The 19,008-nt window shown below is 37.2% G+C and overlaps 1 protein-coding gene across 8 annotated transcripts in view; it reads right to left on the bottom strand.

The window, feature by feature from the left end:
* Positions 1–19,008, bottom strand: part of EYA4 (EYA transcriptional coactivator and phosphatase 4) — a 299,656-nt gene that overhangs the window by 29,499 nt on the left and 251,149 nt on the right. For all 8 annotated transcript variants that reach the window (XM_063443239.1, XM_063443241.1, XM_063443240.1 and 5 more), the window contains one exon: positions 1,357–1,446. In XM_063443239.1, the coding sequence (XP_063299309.1) occupies positions 1,357–1,446 (90 nt within the window). The remainder of the gene's footprint in view (positions 1–1,356; positions 1,447–19,008) is intronic.

Genomic DNA, 19,008 nt, shown 5'->3' with positions numbered 1-19,008 from the left:
ACAGACAGCGTGTGAGAGGGAACAGTGAGTAGCAGGAAGACTGAGCTCTTCCAGTGGCCTCTCCGAGTCCCGGATGCGTAACGTTTAGCAGAGTAGGAACCTGCAATGTGGGGAAAGCAGGTGCCTACTCTGCTTTAACACTAAGCATGTCTCAAACTCGCGGCTCGCCGGGCCACAAAGATGTCCATTGTAGGCCGCATGCAAGTTTGACATGCTTGCTGTACAGTTTACCATCCTCCCAGTTTTTTGGGGTATTTTCAGATGGTCTTATATTTCATGGCTCAGGATCTGATGAATCCTTTAGGATCTACTCTATTTAAATAAACCAGTTATTCAATAATCCTATGGCCTAGAGGGCTGTCTATGTGCTTTCATTGCTGGCTTCACCACATTTCTTTTAGTTCTCATTTCCATGTCTAAATGGGAAAAGGTATTTTCGATCACACTCTACTGAACAGTGGCTCAGGAAGCTCTTCATGTCCCAGATACTGGTAATCATCTAAAATATTCCCTATACTAGAAATTATAAGAATACTTTGGTAAAATAAGTCATATGAATATAGGATGAGATATTAGATAAATGTACCATGATAACTTACCCAGATATGGGGGATAAGAAGGAATTTGAGGGGTTGTGGCCATGTGAAAAGGATTATGGGTATCAAGGAAAATCTGAGTTATGCATAACATTGGTGAGATTAGTTCAGCCAGAAAAAGGAAATTGTAACAATAAGGGTACCGGCTGACAGAGACCAGAAAGGGGAAAGGGTGCAGTTGGGGGAAAAGGATGTGGTATTTACTGCACAGCCAAAAGATAAAGATTTGGAAAAGAGGGTACTGACAGAGTAACACATTAACAATTAGGATCTCTAGTTAATAGCATACAGGACAAGAAAAACCTTGTATTGAAATATATATAAACATTTTCATTGGAACACAAAATTTATGCAACATACTTGTAATCTAATTTTGCCACGGATACTGCTACTGTGGCTAATGTGGGTTTTATCCCCAAATGTTGTCATTAGAAGGCTGATTTTATTATATATATTTTTTGACACCTAGTAACACCTCTGAATTTTCCAATATACAAACTGTACTGAAAGGAGACAGGTGTTCCAAGGGATGATGTTTGGATTTATTTGTTTCAAGAGCAGAGAGAAGATACATCATTTACGACATTTGCTGTTCAGCTTGCATTAAGATTCTGAAAGATCTGTGAACAAATTCACTTAGATTTGTTTGGTAAACACACTAGTTCTATATCCCTGCTCATCAAATGAGAGAACTACAGCTGTTCGTCAGAGCACTTACAAACCAAATATAGAAACAAGCAGGGCAAATATTCTGGCTTACCTCCAAATCATTAAAAAATAAGTGTGCATCGGCAAGGTTGAAAATCATTTCTTCCATCCGCAATCCAAGAGTCACAGCTGTTGGTGAATCCTTTAAAACATAAAGTATTGCACATTTTCAATGAGAGTTAAAACGATGTTAAAATGTTTCATATTACGCATTATGTCACTGTTACCAAACTCGGTTTCTTTCAAAGTCACATCATCTGGTAAGCAGGTTTCAAGACTGAAGTATCGGGAAGAAGGATTCTGGCAGAAGGCCGTTCTTTTCCTATTCAGCTTATCCACTTTGTCTTACTACTAACTCCTTTGATATTGTAAGTCAAGTATAGCAAGTAATGGATGTTTGTTAACATTCACTATACACCAAACATATTGTGGTGAATGTAATGCTTTAAGATAGTTTGCACTATGCTTTAATTGTATAATTTAAGAGTCTCCAATTTTTTTTTTATTTGGCATAGGTGTAGTAGGTGTTTGTGGTACAGTTACAAAAAGGCAAAATCACTGGGTAATCATAATGGGGGTCGTTCTCTACATCATCTGCAGAGTCCAATGCTTTTTATTAGCTGATCAACTGTGATGCAAACTCTATCAAGGATTGCAATGAGGTTGCCAAGCTAGGTATAATGCTAGGTTAATGTTTTAAAATGAATATTTTTGGATAAACTTTTCAAATTATTTATCTACCAAACCTCTACCAGAGTTCTGTAGATCAATGATTCGGAAATTCTAGCAAAACATATTAAATCATTTGAAAAGCTAATCCAAAAACGTAAAATATCAAACAAAGACCATAGTCCAAAATGTTAACACGCCAGGTACAACATAAGTGATCTAACATTAATATTTTGCATTTTTTTTTTGTTTACATTTTCATTTATATAATGGACCACAAGATACAATATTTAGTAAGATTGTAAGAATTCCACCATTTTTTCCATATATTCATACACTAAACTACAATTTTAAAAGAAAAACATATTTACATTTTCTATTTTAACTGCAAAATATACATTCATGAGTAATGTAATCGCATAAATGTAAACATACCCACATACATTTACATATATCCCCCAGTCAGTTTGGGTAAAAAGTTTATTCAAGTTAGTCAACACCTTTATCAATTTTATCTTGTGATCTGCCTGTTACATTTTACAATATTCCAAGTCATACAATTTATAAAAAATAAAAAAATAAAAAAATTTCAACCTTTGCACAAAGTCAGTCTTTGAAATCAAAAAGTACTTTAGGCACACTTTAGGTATTATTATTTGTTTATAAAATATCACCGTACGTATGCCAAAGCAAAGCCACTTTTGGTCCCTCTGTAACAGATGGACCACCATCTGTTTGAATTCTTTAGCCTTTTACCTTTGCCATCCACCTCTTGAGTGTAGGAGGTCTTTGCAATTTCCACTTAGAAGCTTTTAAACCCTTTTCAATGTTCAATAAATGTGGAGTTACTTTAAATTTAGAACTTGCACTCTGAGTGAAATATGAGATCCAAAGCTGCAGTAATATTACGATAGTTCCCATATATTTTATATAGTACCAGGACATACTTTAAAATGAGAAAAAATCTCAATGTATCCTTCCTGGCAAAATATTTTATAAATAAATTAATAAAACTGATCGCCAAAAGGGTTTAATCTTAACACATTCACACAAAAGACATAAAATATATACACAGATTCCTGGCACCTCCAGAATATTCCTTAATTGGATGGGTGCATTTTAGAATTTATGAAAGACTTGTAAGTTTCCAGGTATATCACAGACCATTGCTGATGATGGAGAAGTATGTTCAAACACTATTCCCAGCACCAGGCTGCTAAATTAGAATTGTATATACAGTGAGGGGAAAAAGTATTTGATCCTCTGCTGATTTTGATTGTTTGCCCACTGACAAAGAAATGATCAGTTTATAATTTTAATGCAAGGTGTATTTTAACATAGAAACATAGAAACATAGAATGTGACGGCAGATAAGAACCATTCGGCCCATCTAGTCTGCCCAGTTTTCTAAATACTTTCATTAGTCCCTGGCCTTATCTTATAGTTAGGATAGCCTTATGCCTATCCCACGCATGCTTAAACTCCTTTACTGTGTTAACCTCTACCACTTCAGCTGGAAGGCTATTCCATGCATCCACTACCCTCTCAGTAAAGTAATACTTCCTGATATTATTTTTAAACCTTTGTCCCTCTAATTTAAGACTATGTCCTCTTGTTGTGGTAGTTTTTCTTCTTTTAAATATAACAGTGAGAGATAGAATAATATAACAGTGAGAGATAGAATAATAAAAAAAAAATCCAGAAAAACACATTTCAAAAAAGTTAGAAATTGATTTGCATGTCTATGGGTGAAATAAGTATTTGACCCCTTCGATTTAGTACTTGGTGGCAAAACCCTTGTTGGCAATCACAGAGGTCAAACATTTCTTGTAGTTGGCCACCAGGTTTGCACACATCTCAGGAAGGATTTTGTCCCACTCCTCTTTGCAGATCCTCTCCAAGTAATTAAGGTTTCAATACTGACGTTTTGGCAACTCAAACCTTCAGCTCCATCCACAGATTTTCTATGGCATTAAGGTCTAGAGACTGGAAAGCCCGCTCCAGGACCTTAATTTGCTTCTTCTCGAGCCACTCCTTTGTTGCCTTGGCTGTGTGTTTTGGGTCATTGTCATGCTGGAATACCCATCCACGACCCATTTTCAATGCCCTGGCTGAGGGAATGAGATTTGACGGTATATGGCCCGTCCACCATCCCTTTAATGCAGTGCAGTTGTCCTGTCCCCTATGCAGAAAAACACCCCCAAAGCATAATGTTTCCACCTCCATGTTTGACGGTGGGGATGATGTTCTTGGGGTCATAGGCAGCATTCCTTCTTCTCCAAACACGGCGAGTTGAGTTAATGCCAAAGAGCTTGATTTTGGTCTCATCTGACCACAACACTTTCACCCAGTTCTCCTCTGAATCGTTCAGATGTTCAATGGCAATCTTCAGACAGGCTTGTACATGTGTTTTCTTGAGCAGGGGGACCTTGTGGGCATTGCAGTATTTCAGTCCTTCACAGCGTAGTGTGTTACTAATTGTTTTCTTGGTGACCCTCGTCCCAGCTGCTTCGAGATCATTAACCAGATCCTTCCGTGTAGTTCTGGGCTGATTCCTCACCGTTGATCATTGAAACTCAACAAGGTGAGATCTTGAATGGAGAACCAAACCGGGGGAGACTAACAGTTTTTTAGTGTTTCTCCCATTTGCGAATAATTACACCAACTGTTGTCACCTTCTCAATAAGCTGCTTAGCGATGGTCTTGTAGCCCATTCCAGCCTTGTGTAGGTCTACAATCTTGTCCCTGACATCCTTGGACAGCTCTTTGGTTTTGGCCATGGTGGAGAGTTTGGAATCTGATGGACTGATTGCTTCTGTGGACAGGTTTCTTTCATACAGGTAACAAGCTCAGATTATGAGCACTCCCTTGAAGAGAGTGCTCCTAATCTCAGCTCGTTACCTGTATAAAAGACACAAATCTTGCTGATTGATAGGGGATCAAATACTTATTTTACTCACTGACATGCAAATCAATTTGTAACTTTTTTGACATGCGTTTTTCTGGATTAATATATTATTCTCTCTCACTGTTAAAAAATACACCTACCATTAAAATTAAAGACTAATAATTTCATTGTCAGTGGACAAACGTTAGAAAATCAGCAGGGGATCAAATACTTTTTAACGTTCAAAATCAGCAGGGGATCAAATACTTTTTTTCCCTCACTGTACTTCTGAGACTTTTGTTTTGTATTTCTATTGTTTTGTATGGACATTTTGGCTAGTTTTCCAAGTAAGTTATCTATACAGCCTTAGCACTTTAGAGTTTAGGTTAAAGACAAGTAATAACTAATGCACACTTTATAAATTTACAGGAAAGGAAATCCAAAACTGTGCTAAATATTATTTAATTATTTAATTAATATAATATAATATAATAATTTTATATTAATATAATATATTTAATTTCTTACACATAAAATGTGAAATTTCTACCATGAGTTCAGATCACTAAATATGAAATGTGAAAATATTTGCTGCCTCTAAGGATTACTATCAATTTGGTGAATTCCCTACCTATGTAAATGACTGAACGCATTTAAAATAAAAAGTTTTTTTTTACTGAATGTGTTCTCACTCAGAATAAAGGGTTATATTATAACTTTATTGTATATTGCCTCTTAAATACACGTCATCTGTTGCTGGAATAACTTTCAGAGGATTCATTTGAACATTTAGGATTAATCTTTACTAATTTTAAAGAAAAAATAACATAAATATAATTTTTTAGATGGTGGGGCACCAGTCTTCTCCCACAGAATTTTACTACTCCCTATACAGTACAGAGATACTCATACAAAACATAGAGCTGGACGTAATACAGAGCTCCTCATTCAATAACCTGGGCATGACATAAAGAGAGCTATAAAATACATAAAACTGAGTGCAATACAAAGATAACCATACCACAAACAGAGCTGAGAAGACAACGATACCTAAATAATACACAGAGTTTGTTAGACTACAGAGATACTCATACAACATATACAGCTGAGTAAAATACAGAGAGATAACACACAGAGCTGGCACAACAAGTAGATACTCATAACTATCCCACACAGCCGGGATCACTCTGATGGATTACACATTGCAGCAATACAGAGATACCCACATAGTACACATCTGTAAAATGCTTTAGCTCTCATTCTTTCTCTCTCTCTATCTTCATAGCCCTCTCTTAGCTCTCCCTTACATCGTCATTAATGCTCCTGCTTTTGATAACTTTAGCTTTTTAGTAAATATCGATGCTATTATGAAACAGGGGCCAGGAGTTGCTGCCACTCTGTTCACTTTGTGTTACTTATAAGTTGGCTGCTTGCTTTTCTATTCTGTGGGCACTGTTTTCTTCACCACCTGGTGCTATCGCCAATGATGACCCCTGGATAGAGAAGCCAAAACATGCCTCGAATCATGGGCATCTAGGGTGTGCAAATTTTCTGAAATAGGGCAGATTTCAAACCTGCCCCATTTTTTGACAAGCCTAGATGCTCTCAAGTAACCTTCTCCAACAAGCTACAAATGAGGGGGAGGGGCACTGCAGAACTAAAACGTATTACAGAATTAACGAGACAATAATTTTTTTCCATATTTTTTTGGCTCCAGAAAAAGAATTGTGGCATTTCTAAAATACTGCAAATCATTTTTTTTCTCTACATACAAAAAGAGAGGAAAAAACAAATATAACTAAAAAATCAATGTATAATTTTGCTGTCAATGGTTATTGCAACAAAAACAGAGGATACGTAAATCTAGATGTGTTTCGTGCTAACAGTCTTCAATTCACATGTGTAGTTTAACTAAATAAATAGAACATACCTCTATGGTAATTTACACTCTCTGTCTCTGCTTCTGTCCAGGCACACCCGGCAGAGACATACAGGGAATTTTGCAAAGCCTGCTGGGGTGGATAGACATGCTCACATAGCATGTGTGTTGTAAAGGATTGCAACCAGACCCATGACTATGCCAGTCATGAAATATATATATATATATATTTATTTTTAAAGTTACCTATTATCTATATGTTTGTGGCAATCTGGCCTGTATTGGAGATCTAAACAGCACCTATCCTAACATTAATCCTACACTATCACGAACCTTAAAAACGCATTAACCCCAACCCAGCATTATCTTTTATGTTACCCTAACCCAACCCTAACCCTACCTCAGAGGGATTCCCTCTGATTACATCAGGCATCATACAGTAAATATGGCTCCAGCTGACAAAGGAGAGTCTTAAGTATTGATACCTGGGTCTCCCTGGTGTGAGCAGGGATTTAACCCTGCTAACACCATAACATTAGGATGTTCCATGCCAGTCTAACGGCGTTAAAGTTAATGATTTTCTGTTTTAATAGTTTATTATGTTAATTTAATGGTAGAAGGTTAAACTTGAGGTTAACCTGGATTTCTGATAACGACTCGGGAGTTCTTCTAGTGTCTTCCTGGTAGACAATGAGCTAAAGTTGTCTGGGTGCCTATTGAGTCCCTTTAATGTAGTTGTTCTGGTGAGAATAATCAGTCCCTTCAGGTTTTCTGCTGTAAACACTGACTTTTCAGAGAAAAGGTAGTGTTTGTATTGCTGCCTAGGGACATCTCCAGTGGCTGTCACTCAGAGGGCCACTAGAGGTGCTTCCTGGGTCACCGCTGCACAATGTGCAGCATTGACATTCAGCGCTTCCATGCAGCGTCCCATAGGAAAGTATTGGATTGTCTGAGATGGTCAATGCTGATGATCTCAGCCAAGGAGACGGATTGGGGGCAAGGCCAGCAACGGCAGATCTAAGCGTTGCTGGGATAAAGGTGCGTTTTTTTTTAATCCTATTTAAGGTTGGCAAGCTACCTAAATAGTGTTTTTACCACTATGGTGTCAGGTTAAACACATTTGAATTCCTGACCCTATAGCGTTCCTTTAAACATTTTCAATCACCATGAGCCAGATTCTTCTCCATTGCTTCTAAAAAAAATGCAATTAACATAACTGTATTTTCTGTATATTTGTACAATGGTCTGAGTTCATTTTAAACAAGTAAAAAAGCACATTCATGCTAATTTGGGAGATAAAGTATTAAATCATTTTTTATAAGCATGAAAAGTACAAAAGGGGGCACCAGTGAACATTTTTGGGTTTGCATTCAAGGTCTTTGGATGTTCGGATGCCTATGTGAGGGAAGCTGGATCTCCATCCATTGGGAGCGACTTCTCCCTTTTGTTGCTCTCCACTACATGGGGCTCAGCACACTGCATCTTCTTATTCCAGTTGCTTCAATATGTAGAAAAACGGTGCCACAGTGAATACAGATTATCTGGTAACCTCATTAAAAATATATCTAGAAATTGCTAAAAAAAAAAATTGTATTAACAGCAGCAACACTGCATGTGGAAGGCGGAACATGATCTCTGCTTCACATTGCCCCTACCTACCTACTCTCCCTAATACACAAGTATGTCCCATCCAGGCCCCTTTGCTCTGCCGAAGAGCTGCATCTACCCTCTGTTCGTACTCTCACCTCAGATGTTTACCTTCAAGACTTTTCTAGAGTGGCACTGTTCCTGTGGTACTCCCTTCCCTGCTCCGTTATACTCTCACCCAGTTTCAATTCCTTTAGAAAATCATTGAAAACCCACGTCTTCAAAAAATATTAATAATATCAAAAAGATTAATCAAAACATATTAATATTAATAATATCAAACAGATTAAAAAAAATATGAATATTGATTCAATCAATAATATCAATTAATATCAATAAAACTGTTAATAATGTTCCCTCCCACACCTTGCTTCTTCTCCTGCAACTGTCATCATAAAAAAGAAGAAAAAAAACTATCATAGCAACCTACTTTTCTACCCTACCCTTACCTTCTGTGTCACTTTACCCCACTTCCTCTAGAATGTAAGCTCATTTGAGCAGCAACCCTCTCTATTCCTGTCCAACTCATCTGGTAATAAATACTTGCCTGTTAGTCCACCTATTGTGCAGTGCTGCAGAATTTGTTGGCACTTTATAAATGTGAATAATAAATTAATAAATGATAGAATTGAGACTTTTTTAAGCCTATATTACTATGAAATTATAGATGACCAGTGATGTGCAGTGCTGGAGAAAATACCTATGCTAGTAAAAAAATATTAATAAAAAGGTCAAATTCACAAGAATACATATAAAAAGTTGTGGATATTTTAAAAGGAAACCGAAACAATCACGGAGAGAAAAAAAATATATAATAAAATGTATAATGTATAAACCAAAAACATTTCAAAGTAAGCTATACTACCTACTTCCCTGCATATTGATAATCTAATTTGTGATAAATCATAACGTCATTTTACAATCCAGATAAGTCAATAGGGTCTTTTACATTTCTGAAGGTCCTACATATGGTTAACAGATACAAACTACCTGAAAGGATGGTGTTTTGTGGAAATGCACGCAGAGTAGCTCAGAGCGCAAGACTGTATTACATGAAAAATCTTAAAGTACAGATTAGCTAACACATGCCAGCACGAGATCAATGTCACAGCATGGTAAAAAACTGTTAATAAGGGAATAGGAATGCAGCATATAAACTTAACAGATGATGATAGACTTCTAACACATGTGCTGTCTCATCAACAAAATTTTATTGAACTTCAGTCCCCACTGAGAAAGGATTTGTAGTTGATCTAATGTTACAGACCAGGATTGTGATGCTGCCTGTATGACTACAAAGGAGATAAGGCATTGCTGGAGTCAAGTGTTAATAGGCCATGGCCAGGGCATTATCAGGAGACGTATCCTGCAGGTGCAGTTATTTTCTCCATGCCACCATGGTGAGCTGTAATAGCAAAACCCATAGTGAGGAACAGCAGATCATTTCCAATTACGAGTCCACATCTGTATGGCAGCCAAAAAGTTTGGCTTAACTTTGTGTCTTGTGCAAGATGAAACTTTTGATGGATAAATGTTTAAAATGACACGGGAAGAAGCTGGGTCCAGTTACTTTATGCTGAGCTTGCTACTAAGAAGTTTATAACTCAAGACAAATCAACAAACACAACTTGGCAAAATCCCTGCAAGGGCACTGTGCACTCTTGTTTCCAACTGAAGACTGTTGGTGTCCATAAACGAACCGTGAATCATAGCAGAATTCTGGCTGCTGAGAGATCCTGTCAAATTCAGTTGCTAAGTTGAGGAGTAAAGTGTGTTAATCAACCCATAACTAAAACAAATTTGTGTATTAATTGTACATTTTCACATCTGTTCAATCATGGGTGAATTGAGATCTTTAGCATTATTTGGATCACCACTAGTGTAGAATCACTGCACAACATCTCTGTGATTTCTAAGTCAATTTAAACTCTTCAAAAAATAAATTGACCAAGACAGGGGAGGGCTGGCAACGTCTGATAAGAATGAATAAGTCCAAATAATGACATTTTTTTTACCCACAAAACTTAGAGATTTCTGTGTGGAAGGACTGACTCACAACAATATATGGATTTGACAGATGTAGACTGAGTTGTAAAGCGTAACATTATATATTCCTGCAACCTTCATCAATATGATTGGCACACAATGACAGGGCATTTATAGGCTACCTGCCTATGAGAAAAACTGTGCCTGTTTCACACAGGTCCATAGTCAGGATTGACAACAGGTATGTTATATGAATGTCACAAGCACATGTCTTATCTCAATCTGTGATCACGTCCAAATACATCCAGGAACATCATACAAACATGTTGCACTGTGGTAGTCTAATCAGTCTCAGATACTACAGTATATTGGGAAATATAAAACCTGTCTCCTACAATATCATAATAACATAGCTGTCCTGTATGAGTGGAAGTGAGAGCTAACACAATATTATTTCTTGTTTTTTGTTCCAAAAATCTTTTTTTTCTTACATAAGAATAGAAAACAATGCATCATAATGCCTCTAAAACCGTTGCAGATTCATAATACTCACATATAGAAACAGAATGTAATTTTGTTTGTTATGACTTTTTAAAGTATACCAATTACAGTACACACAGCTTTAGTTTAGATAAGTGACAATCAAATGTAATCTATATATTGCGCTAGCAGAATTTCTACCAAATGTTTAGATTCGTTTAATTAGTGTAAACAAAACATGGTTCCTTCCCTCACCTTTTGATCAATTCTTGTATTACGGGGCTATGCAGATGGTACAGACCACTATGGCGAGGACTGAGTGACATTGGACACCAAAATAATTTTCCTGGTTCTTCTACTTTCTATCACAACAATTACAGTGTGCTAGCTATAGTTGATGTAAATATTCCTCTGGCACCCATGTCTCCTGCTTTGCCAGAAGTACACAGACATTGAGAGACAAATGTCAAAAAATGGGGCTGATTTGAAATTTGCCCTGTTTCAGCAGGTTTTTCACATGACTAGAAGGAATTTCAGTAGAGTTGCCATTCAGGCAGCATAGCCAGCAGTCCATAATTAGCTTCTCTATTCATTGGCCATCCAAGAGGTAGGGTTACAGTACCCACAGGAGAAAGAAGCAAGAAGCCATCTGGGAAGTATCCCAGAAAGACAGAGAGAGCACAGCATCAGCAGCAGCTACTGGCCCCTGACAAATGTATGTTTATAATATTATGTTCTTCTCTCCCCCAATGGCCCCAGTGACTGCATGAGGGCTAATTAAGCAAGGGAATTTACTCAAATAATTAATTAATATATATAAAGCCAAGGAAGCCCAGAGGTGAAAAGGGGAGGGGAACATTTCTGATACCGAGCACTGTCACTAATAGTTTTAATAACTCCTACTTCACATACCCACTACCATCTTTTTAAAGTGATCAGTCACTCTACAGCTGAGACCTGAGACATTCATGCTGTGGCTAGTAGAAAAGTTGTGAAGCTTCAAACTGCAGGACTGGGAATGAGACTCTGAGGACTGAGAGAAAACTATTTTACTGCTTACATTGGGGGTGGGTACCAGGGCACTGCTGTCACCATAAACACCTGAGTATGCTGCAGTGGTTTTGGTCCTTGGCGTGTTCCTTTAAAAAGAACTAAAATCCAAGAAAAACAATATTGCCTAATAAAAGTTGTTGATTTTGAATGAGTTGCTTCTTTGTTTCACTATCATAACAGAAACTGTAATAAATATATCATATTTTAACATAATGCCAAGTATTTCAAAACACACCATTTTTAAAGTAACAAATGTAGTTTATAATCTTATTGTAAAGATGCCAGTTATGTAGAGGTTAATATATTTAGTTTAATTAAAAATCATCTTATTTATGTTCAATAAGATGTAAATTCCCATTTATTCAACGTGAATTGCAAATTTTGGACTAAACAATTTCCACGACAGATATGTTTTTCGCTTTAGATATTTTCGTCTAAACTTAGAAATTCCCTTTAAACTGGTTTCACAACAATTCTTAATTTAAGGAATAAACTTGATTTTTTTTATCAAAACTTTATGTAAATTGATTAATACATAGTCTGACAAATAAATTAAATACAATATCCCAGGTAAGAATGCTCTATTCCTGTACAGTTTCAAATACAAGAATAGTCAACTGACACTAATTATTTTACTTATTTTCTCAGTGCTAGATTAGTTTCAAATTCACATATAATGTAACCATCACAGTATTATATTGAATACGCTATAATTTCTAAAAACAGCTCATTATTTCTAAACATGCAATATTAGAGGTTTTAAAAGAAAATCTGGCAACTTGTATTCATCTGCAGAAACCATCATCAGCAATAGGTCATAATGGGTCACATACCAGGATTCGTTAGTGACGTTTCCAGATAAAAATAGAAGTGTGGAAACATTATGGTGTCATCACAGTCAATGTATCAGCCTTTACATTTCTATTAATGCATTTTAAATTGCATTTATACACACAGTATGAAGGATATATTTATAAGACATGCCAGATGAATATATTATAAAGCAGTTGGGCGAGCCTCTCATAGCAGTCATATATTTCCTTATACAACCAAGAAAGCTCCACGTAGTTTAAGCCACTTTAAAAAAATATGTAAAGACAAAACACGCTCAGGACTTTTACTATACTGAAAATTCTAAGTGAATTTTAAATTTAAGGCCACAGTAGCTGAACTGAAAACATAGTTGGTTTAGAGATTTTTTCTAATTCTGCTATTTTATCACTTTAGCATATAAACCGCCTGTGTAAGATGACCTGCAACTGGACATACAACCAGATTTAACTTAGCAAATACAGAATAAGTGATGAGCACATTGTGTTAAAGGAACACTATAGTGTTAGGAATACAAACGTATTCTTAACACTATAGTGCTGGACTACGTGTATAGGTGACTGCCCCCCAACTCCCTCAGAACTCACCTATCCTCCATCGCCGTGCTGGTTTTGCTGCGACTGGCCAATCTTGATGATCTCAGCCAATCGAATGCTTTCCCATATTGAGAGGCTATTGTGCATGCACAGCAATACACAGTGCTGTACCAATCATCATCTCCTCATAGATACACTGAATAAATGCATCTCTATGGGAAGCGTTCAACGTCTCCATGCAGAGTGTGGAAACTCTGAACACAGGTCCTGCACACAATTTAGCACTGAAATAGGAAGCACTTCTAGTGGCCGCCTGAGTGACTGTGATTAGAGATGTTACTAGGCAGTAATGTAAACACTGCCTTTTCTCTGAAAAGGCAGTGATTACCGTGATAACACTTCAGGGACATGCTATAGACCGCAGAACCACTAGATAAGGCGCTAGTGTGGTGCTAGTGACTATAGTGTCCATTTAGTAGAAAAGTTCAAGGGACAAAAACTGTCTTGGCAGGAATTGGTTGAACCACTGTCACTTACTCTCTAACTTCCTAAATAAATAAGCCTTTGTCACTGGTATTGAAAGAGTGCTGAAACATTTGATGTATTCATACATAATAAATGACCAATGTAGCAGAAAAGGAAAAATTTCTAGATCAATATGTCAATTTTGAGCAACGGTACTTTTGGCAGATGTTCATCAATGCACCTGGAATCAAAACAGTCTGTTTGTCTAGCTCGGGAGGGTCATTACACATTTGGGCTATTATAAATTAAAAAATATATATTACAGTCCCAATGCTTTACAGTCCAAGCTTACTTTCTCCTGGCCTTTTATCCAATACAGAGCCAGAGGGAAAGGCACCCTCTGGTCCATTAACACACATTGTATTACTCTCCACTTCAAAATCCATTGGATTGAAAAGGGGAAAGGTTAATTTGCAGGTCTCCTATCCAGCTTGCTCTAGTCAAAGAAAAAGCCACAGACAGAAGCTCACTACACACACTAACACGCTTTTCATGACTACTCTCACAAGGCTAGCTAGTTGAGGCAGTACTTGGTGCCAGCATTGGCTGTTATCACATACACTCAGCATACTGATGCTTCAAGAAGGCAAGGATTTTGGGGAATTAATGTGCTCAGGTATAAAAAATGGGTAGGTGGCTGCATCAGAAGGAGCTGTCACAGTTGGTTTAGCTAAAAAAAAAAATGCCTGGTTTTGTGGTGGATAATACACTATCCATCACAATGCAGGTGAAAAATAGATTCCATTTTTTTGGTCTAGCCTGGATTCTGGGGGGAAGCACTTGCCCATGTGCCCGCTTGCCCCAAGATCTCTGTCTGAGTCCAAGAACCCATACGTTACTTTTTTTTTTTTTTTTTTACTTATTTCATTGTAATACAGAAAAAAATGTCCCTCTCAGTGTGAGGGAGTCAATCTAATTACATGTTGGGGTCTCATTGACATCATAATGTATTCATTATCATATTTTAATTTCCCTTTTCAGTATCACAAAGATGATTAGCACATTGCACTGTTATTCACTGTGGTACTGCGCTGTTATTGCCAGGGGTCTTACAGACCATGCATGTTGATTTTATATTAGCTTTTCACCATTTACATTATTTACGCTGCTTGCAGCTATAACATGTTTTATCTTAATTTAAACAATGCTATGTATTGCTTGCACTTATACCAGAAAAAGACCTGAACTGGCTGAACACACTCAGTAACACTCAGAAGTCAGACTGAAAACCAGGATAGTAAATATCACATGTCTTTAATCTGACTTCTGAGAGCACATTTTTTCTTTTTATCAGCAGTACATATATTTATGCCACTTAGTGATACGTTTCTCCACCATCACCAAGTGATATGCCTCTCCACTATCATGTCTGTGCTATTTCCCCAACTGCTCTTCATCCTTTCTCTTCCATATTATTAGAGCTATTATTCATCTTAGTATTTCATCTCAACAAATGTTCTTCCTCATGTATACCGGATGTCTTACTCACCACTCTCCTTCCCAAGTCCAGTTTTCTCCTCACATCTAGCAGCAAGTTACTTTGGATTAAGGAGTACCATAGCACCACACAACTAACTGGGACTTCAAGTCTCATTGTTACACTGTAGAAGATGTTTGAAATGTCAGTAATCAGTAATGGAAATTACCATAATCTGAGTTTCCCTAGTATTGGAAACACTGGAACCATTATCTATAAAACACTTTATGTGTGTATATATTATAAATGCATAATGATCGATCTAGTAAGTTAGAAAAGTCTCCATCTGCCTATACCTTTTTCAAAATACAAATGGACGACATGAGCCAAGAAAGTATGGCATTTACATCTCCCAGTAACTTTATGCAGCAGTCAGTCTTCCTTATTCTCAAATAACCCTTTTCTAGTTTTCAACACTTGATCAAGTCTAGTTTACCGTGTAATCTATATTATTTGCCCTCAAATGCATTTATTTATTCTCTTCTGTTGAGTAACTGTGTCCAGATAATATTTAAACAAATGAAGCAATGGATATCTATCTTGCTGCAAACTATAGGTTACATGACACAAACACAAACCGGGCAGCTACAGCAGGTGTCTGCAAGCATCAGGCCTCTTGCAGGAGTGTCTGTAGAGCTCTGATGGCCATCATTCCAGGAACATACCACATTTGCCATGCCAAGAGCATGGCTTCCAGGCATTCCATCATAGCAGAGATATTACTGGATCAAGTATCATTTGGAACATTTATCAAACATTACCACAGGTTTAGCAGTAGGATAGTCATGTTCCTAAATGGCTTAATGAGCAGTAATATTGAATTCAATATAAAACAGTTTGTGCATTTTGGGTGCAAAGTGAACTCCAAGTTCCTATGTGCCATTTAGCATGATGTAAAAGGACATGCTGTGCACATTAGCAGTTAATAATCAATGTAATCTATTTGTCACTAAACGCTAATGAGAAACAGTTACTGAAAAGGTTCCAATCATTCCACAGTCACCAGAAATGCAATAATGCCAGATACCAATATATTGATAAAGCATTGATAAGTCACTATTGAGGGAGTGGTAAGGAATATATAACAAAGCTGGGACACTAAGATCATCGCTTTATAAAGTAAAGTAAATTAAATTACAAAAATTCAAAACAACATATTAAATAAATAAATAAATAAATAAATATATATATATATATTTGATCCCCTGCTGATTTTGAACGATTGCCCACTGACAAAGAAATGATCAGTCTATAATTTTAATGGTAGGTGTATTTTAACAGTGAGAGACAGAATAACAACAACAAAAAATCCAGAAAAATGCATTTAAAAAAAGTTATACATTGATTTGCATGTCAATGAGTGAAATAAGTATTAGATCCCTTATCAATCAGCAAGATTTCTGGCTCCCAGGTGTCTTTTATACAGGTAACGAGCTGAAATTAGGAGCACTCTCTTAAAGTGAGTGCTCCTAATCTCAGCTCGTTACCTGTAAAAAAGACACCTGTCCACAGAAGCAATCAGTCAGATACCAAACTCTCCACCATGGCCAAGACCATAGAGCTGTCCAAGGATGTCAGGGACAAGCAGCTTGGTGAGAAGGTGACAACAGTTGGTGCGATTATTCGCAAATAGAAGAAACACAAAATAACTGTCAGTCTCCCTTGGTCTGGAGCTCCATGCAAGATCTCACCTCGTGGAGTTTCAATGATCATGAGAATGGCGAGGAATCAGCCCAGAACTACACGGGAGGATCTTGATAATGATCTCAAGGCAGCTGGGACCATAGTCACCAAGAAAACAATTGGTAACACACTACACCGTGAAGGATTGAAATCCTGCAGTGCCCACAAGGTCCCCCTGCTCAATTAAGCACATGTACAGGCCTGTCTGAAGTTTGCCAATGAACATTTGAATGATTCAGAGGAGAACTGGGTGAAAGTGTTGTGGTCAGATGAGACCAAATTCAAGCTCTTTGGCATAAACTCAACTCGCTGTGTTTGGAGGATGAGGAATGCTGTTTATGACCCCAAGAACACCATCCCCACCGTCAAACATGGAGGTGAAAACAGTATGCTTTGGGGGTGTTTTTCTGCTAAAGGCTCAGGATAACTGCACCGCATCAAAGGGATGATGGACGGGGCCATATATCATCAAATCTTGGGTGAGAACCTCTTTCCCTCAGCAAGGGCATTGAAATGGGTCATGAATGGGTATTCCAGCATGACAATGACTCAAAACACACAGCCAAGGCAACAAAGGAGTGGCTCAAGAAGAAGCACATTAAGGTCCTGGAGTGACCTAGCCAGTCTCCCGACCTTAATCCCATAGAAAATCTGTGAAGGGAGCTTAAGGTTCAATTTGCCAAATGTCAGCCTCAAATTGAGGTGCTTTCTTTTGCGCATATATTTATTGTATCTTTTGGGTCACATCATCTATGGTTTTCACCATTTAGTACACATACCTTATATATTTTTATTTTTTATTTCATTTTACTACTGTTTCCTTTCTAGGGCGTATTTTCATCCTTCCCTCGTGTTGATTCATTATTGATCTAGTCTGTGATATCAATACACATCATATTGCCATCTCTTATTGCTGCACCCTATTTCTAGTTGCTACACCCTATTTTTCACGGCATTAGAACCTGGAATGTTGCCATTTATGTCTGAGTGTATCTGTTACTTTATGTCTGTGGTATTTTCTCATTGAATTTTATTGATCTTAATGTCACATTTTCTAACACAATACTTTGTTTCATTCAGATCCTAGTTGCTTGTATGACATTAGTACCCTGAATGTTGCTAATTAGAATTGTGATTCATTTGTCTTTATCTATTTAGAACTACGTTTTTAAGAGACAGCTGATGTTGTATAATTATGTTGCAATTTGTGATAAATTTTATTGAATAGCCACCTTTTGTATTTTATCATTACATATTTTTTGGACACCTTTTGTTGTTAGGAGCGCTCACACCATATATATTTTTTTTTTGGTAACAAAACTCCCCTTTTTTTTTAGCTCAGAGAGGCATTTTCTATAAACACTTTAGCAGGACAAGTACCATAAACACTACAGTATGTTGTAGTAGTAGTGGATAAGGTGGAAGAGGATGGAAGATGTATTTGGGTACAGTCCAATTTTTTTATTAAGCCACTTAGATGCAGTCAAATTGTTTTTTCTCAATTCAACAGTTTTTAGTCAAACTTTGAGCATGTTTACGTCATTAGAGATCTACACTGTGTGCAGAATTATTAGGCAAATGAGTATTTTGACCACATCATCCTCTTTATGCATGTTGTCTTACTCCAAGCTGTATAGGCTCGAAAGCCTACTACCAATTAAGCATATTAGGTGATGTGCATCTCTGTAATGAGAAGGGGTGTGGTCTAATGACATCAACACCCTATATCAGGTGTGCATAATTATTAGGCAACTTCCTTTCCTTTGGCAAAATGGGTCAAAAGAAGGACTTGACAGGCTCAGAAAAGTCAAAAATAGTGAGATATCTTGCACAGGGATGCAGCACTCTTAAAATTGCAAAGCTTCTGAAGCGTGATCATCGAACAATCAAGCGTTTCATTCAAAATAGTCAACAGGGTCGCAAGAAGCGTGTGGAGAAACCAAGGCGCAAAATAACTGCCCATGAACTGAGAAAAGTCAAGCGTGCAGTTGCCAAGATGCCACTTGCCACCAGTTTGCCCATATTTCAGAGCCGCAACATCACTGGAGTGC

The sequence above is a fragment of the Pelobates fuscus genome, chromosome 2, assembly GCF_036172605.1.
Source record: "Pelobates fuscus isolate aPelFus1 chromosome 2, aPelFus1.pri, whole genome shotgun sequence".
Classification (NCBI taxonomy): Eukaryota; Metazoa; Chordata; class Amphibia; order Anura; family Pelobatidae; genus Pelobates; species Pelobates fuscus.
This window is presented reverse-complemented; position numbering and strand designations above follow the sequence as displayed.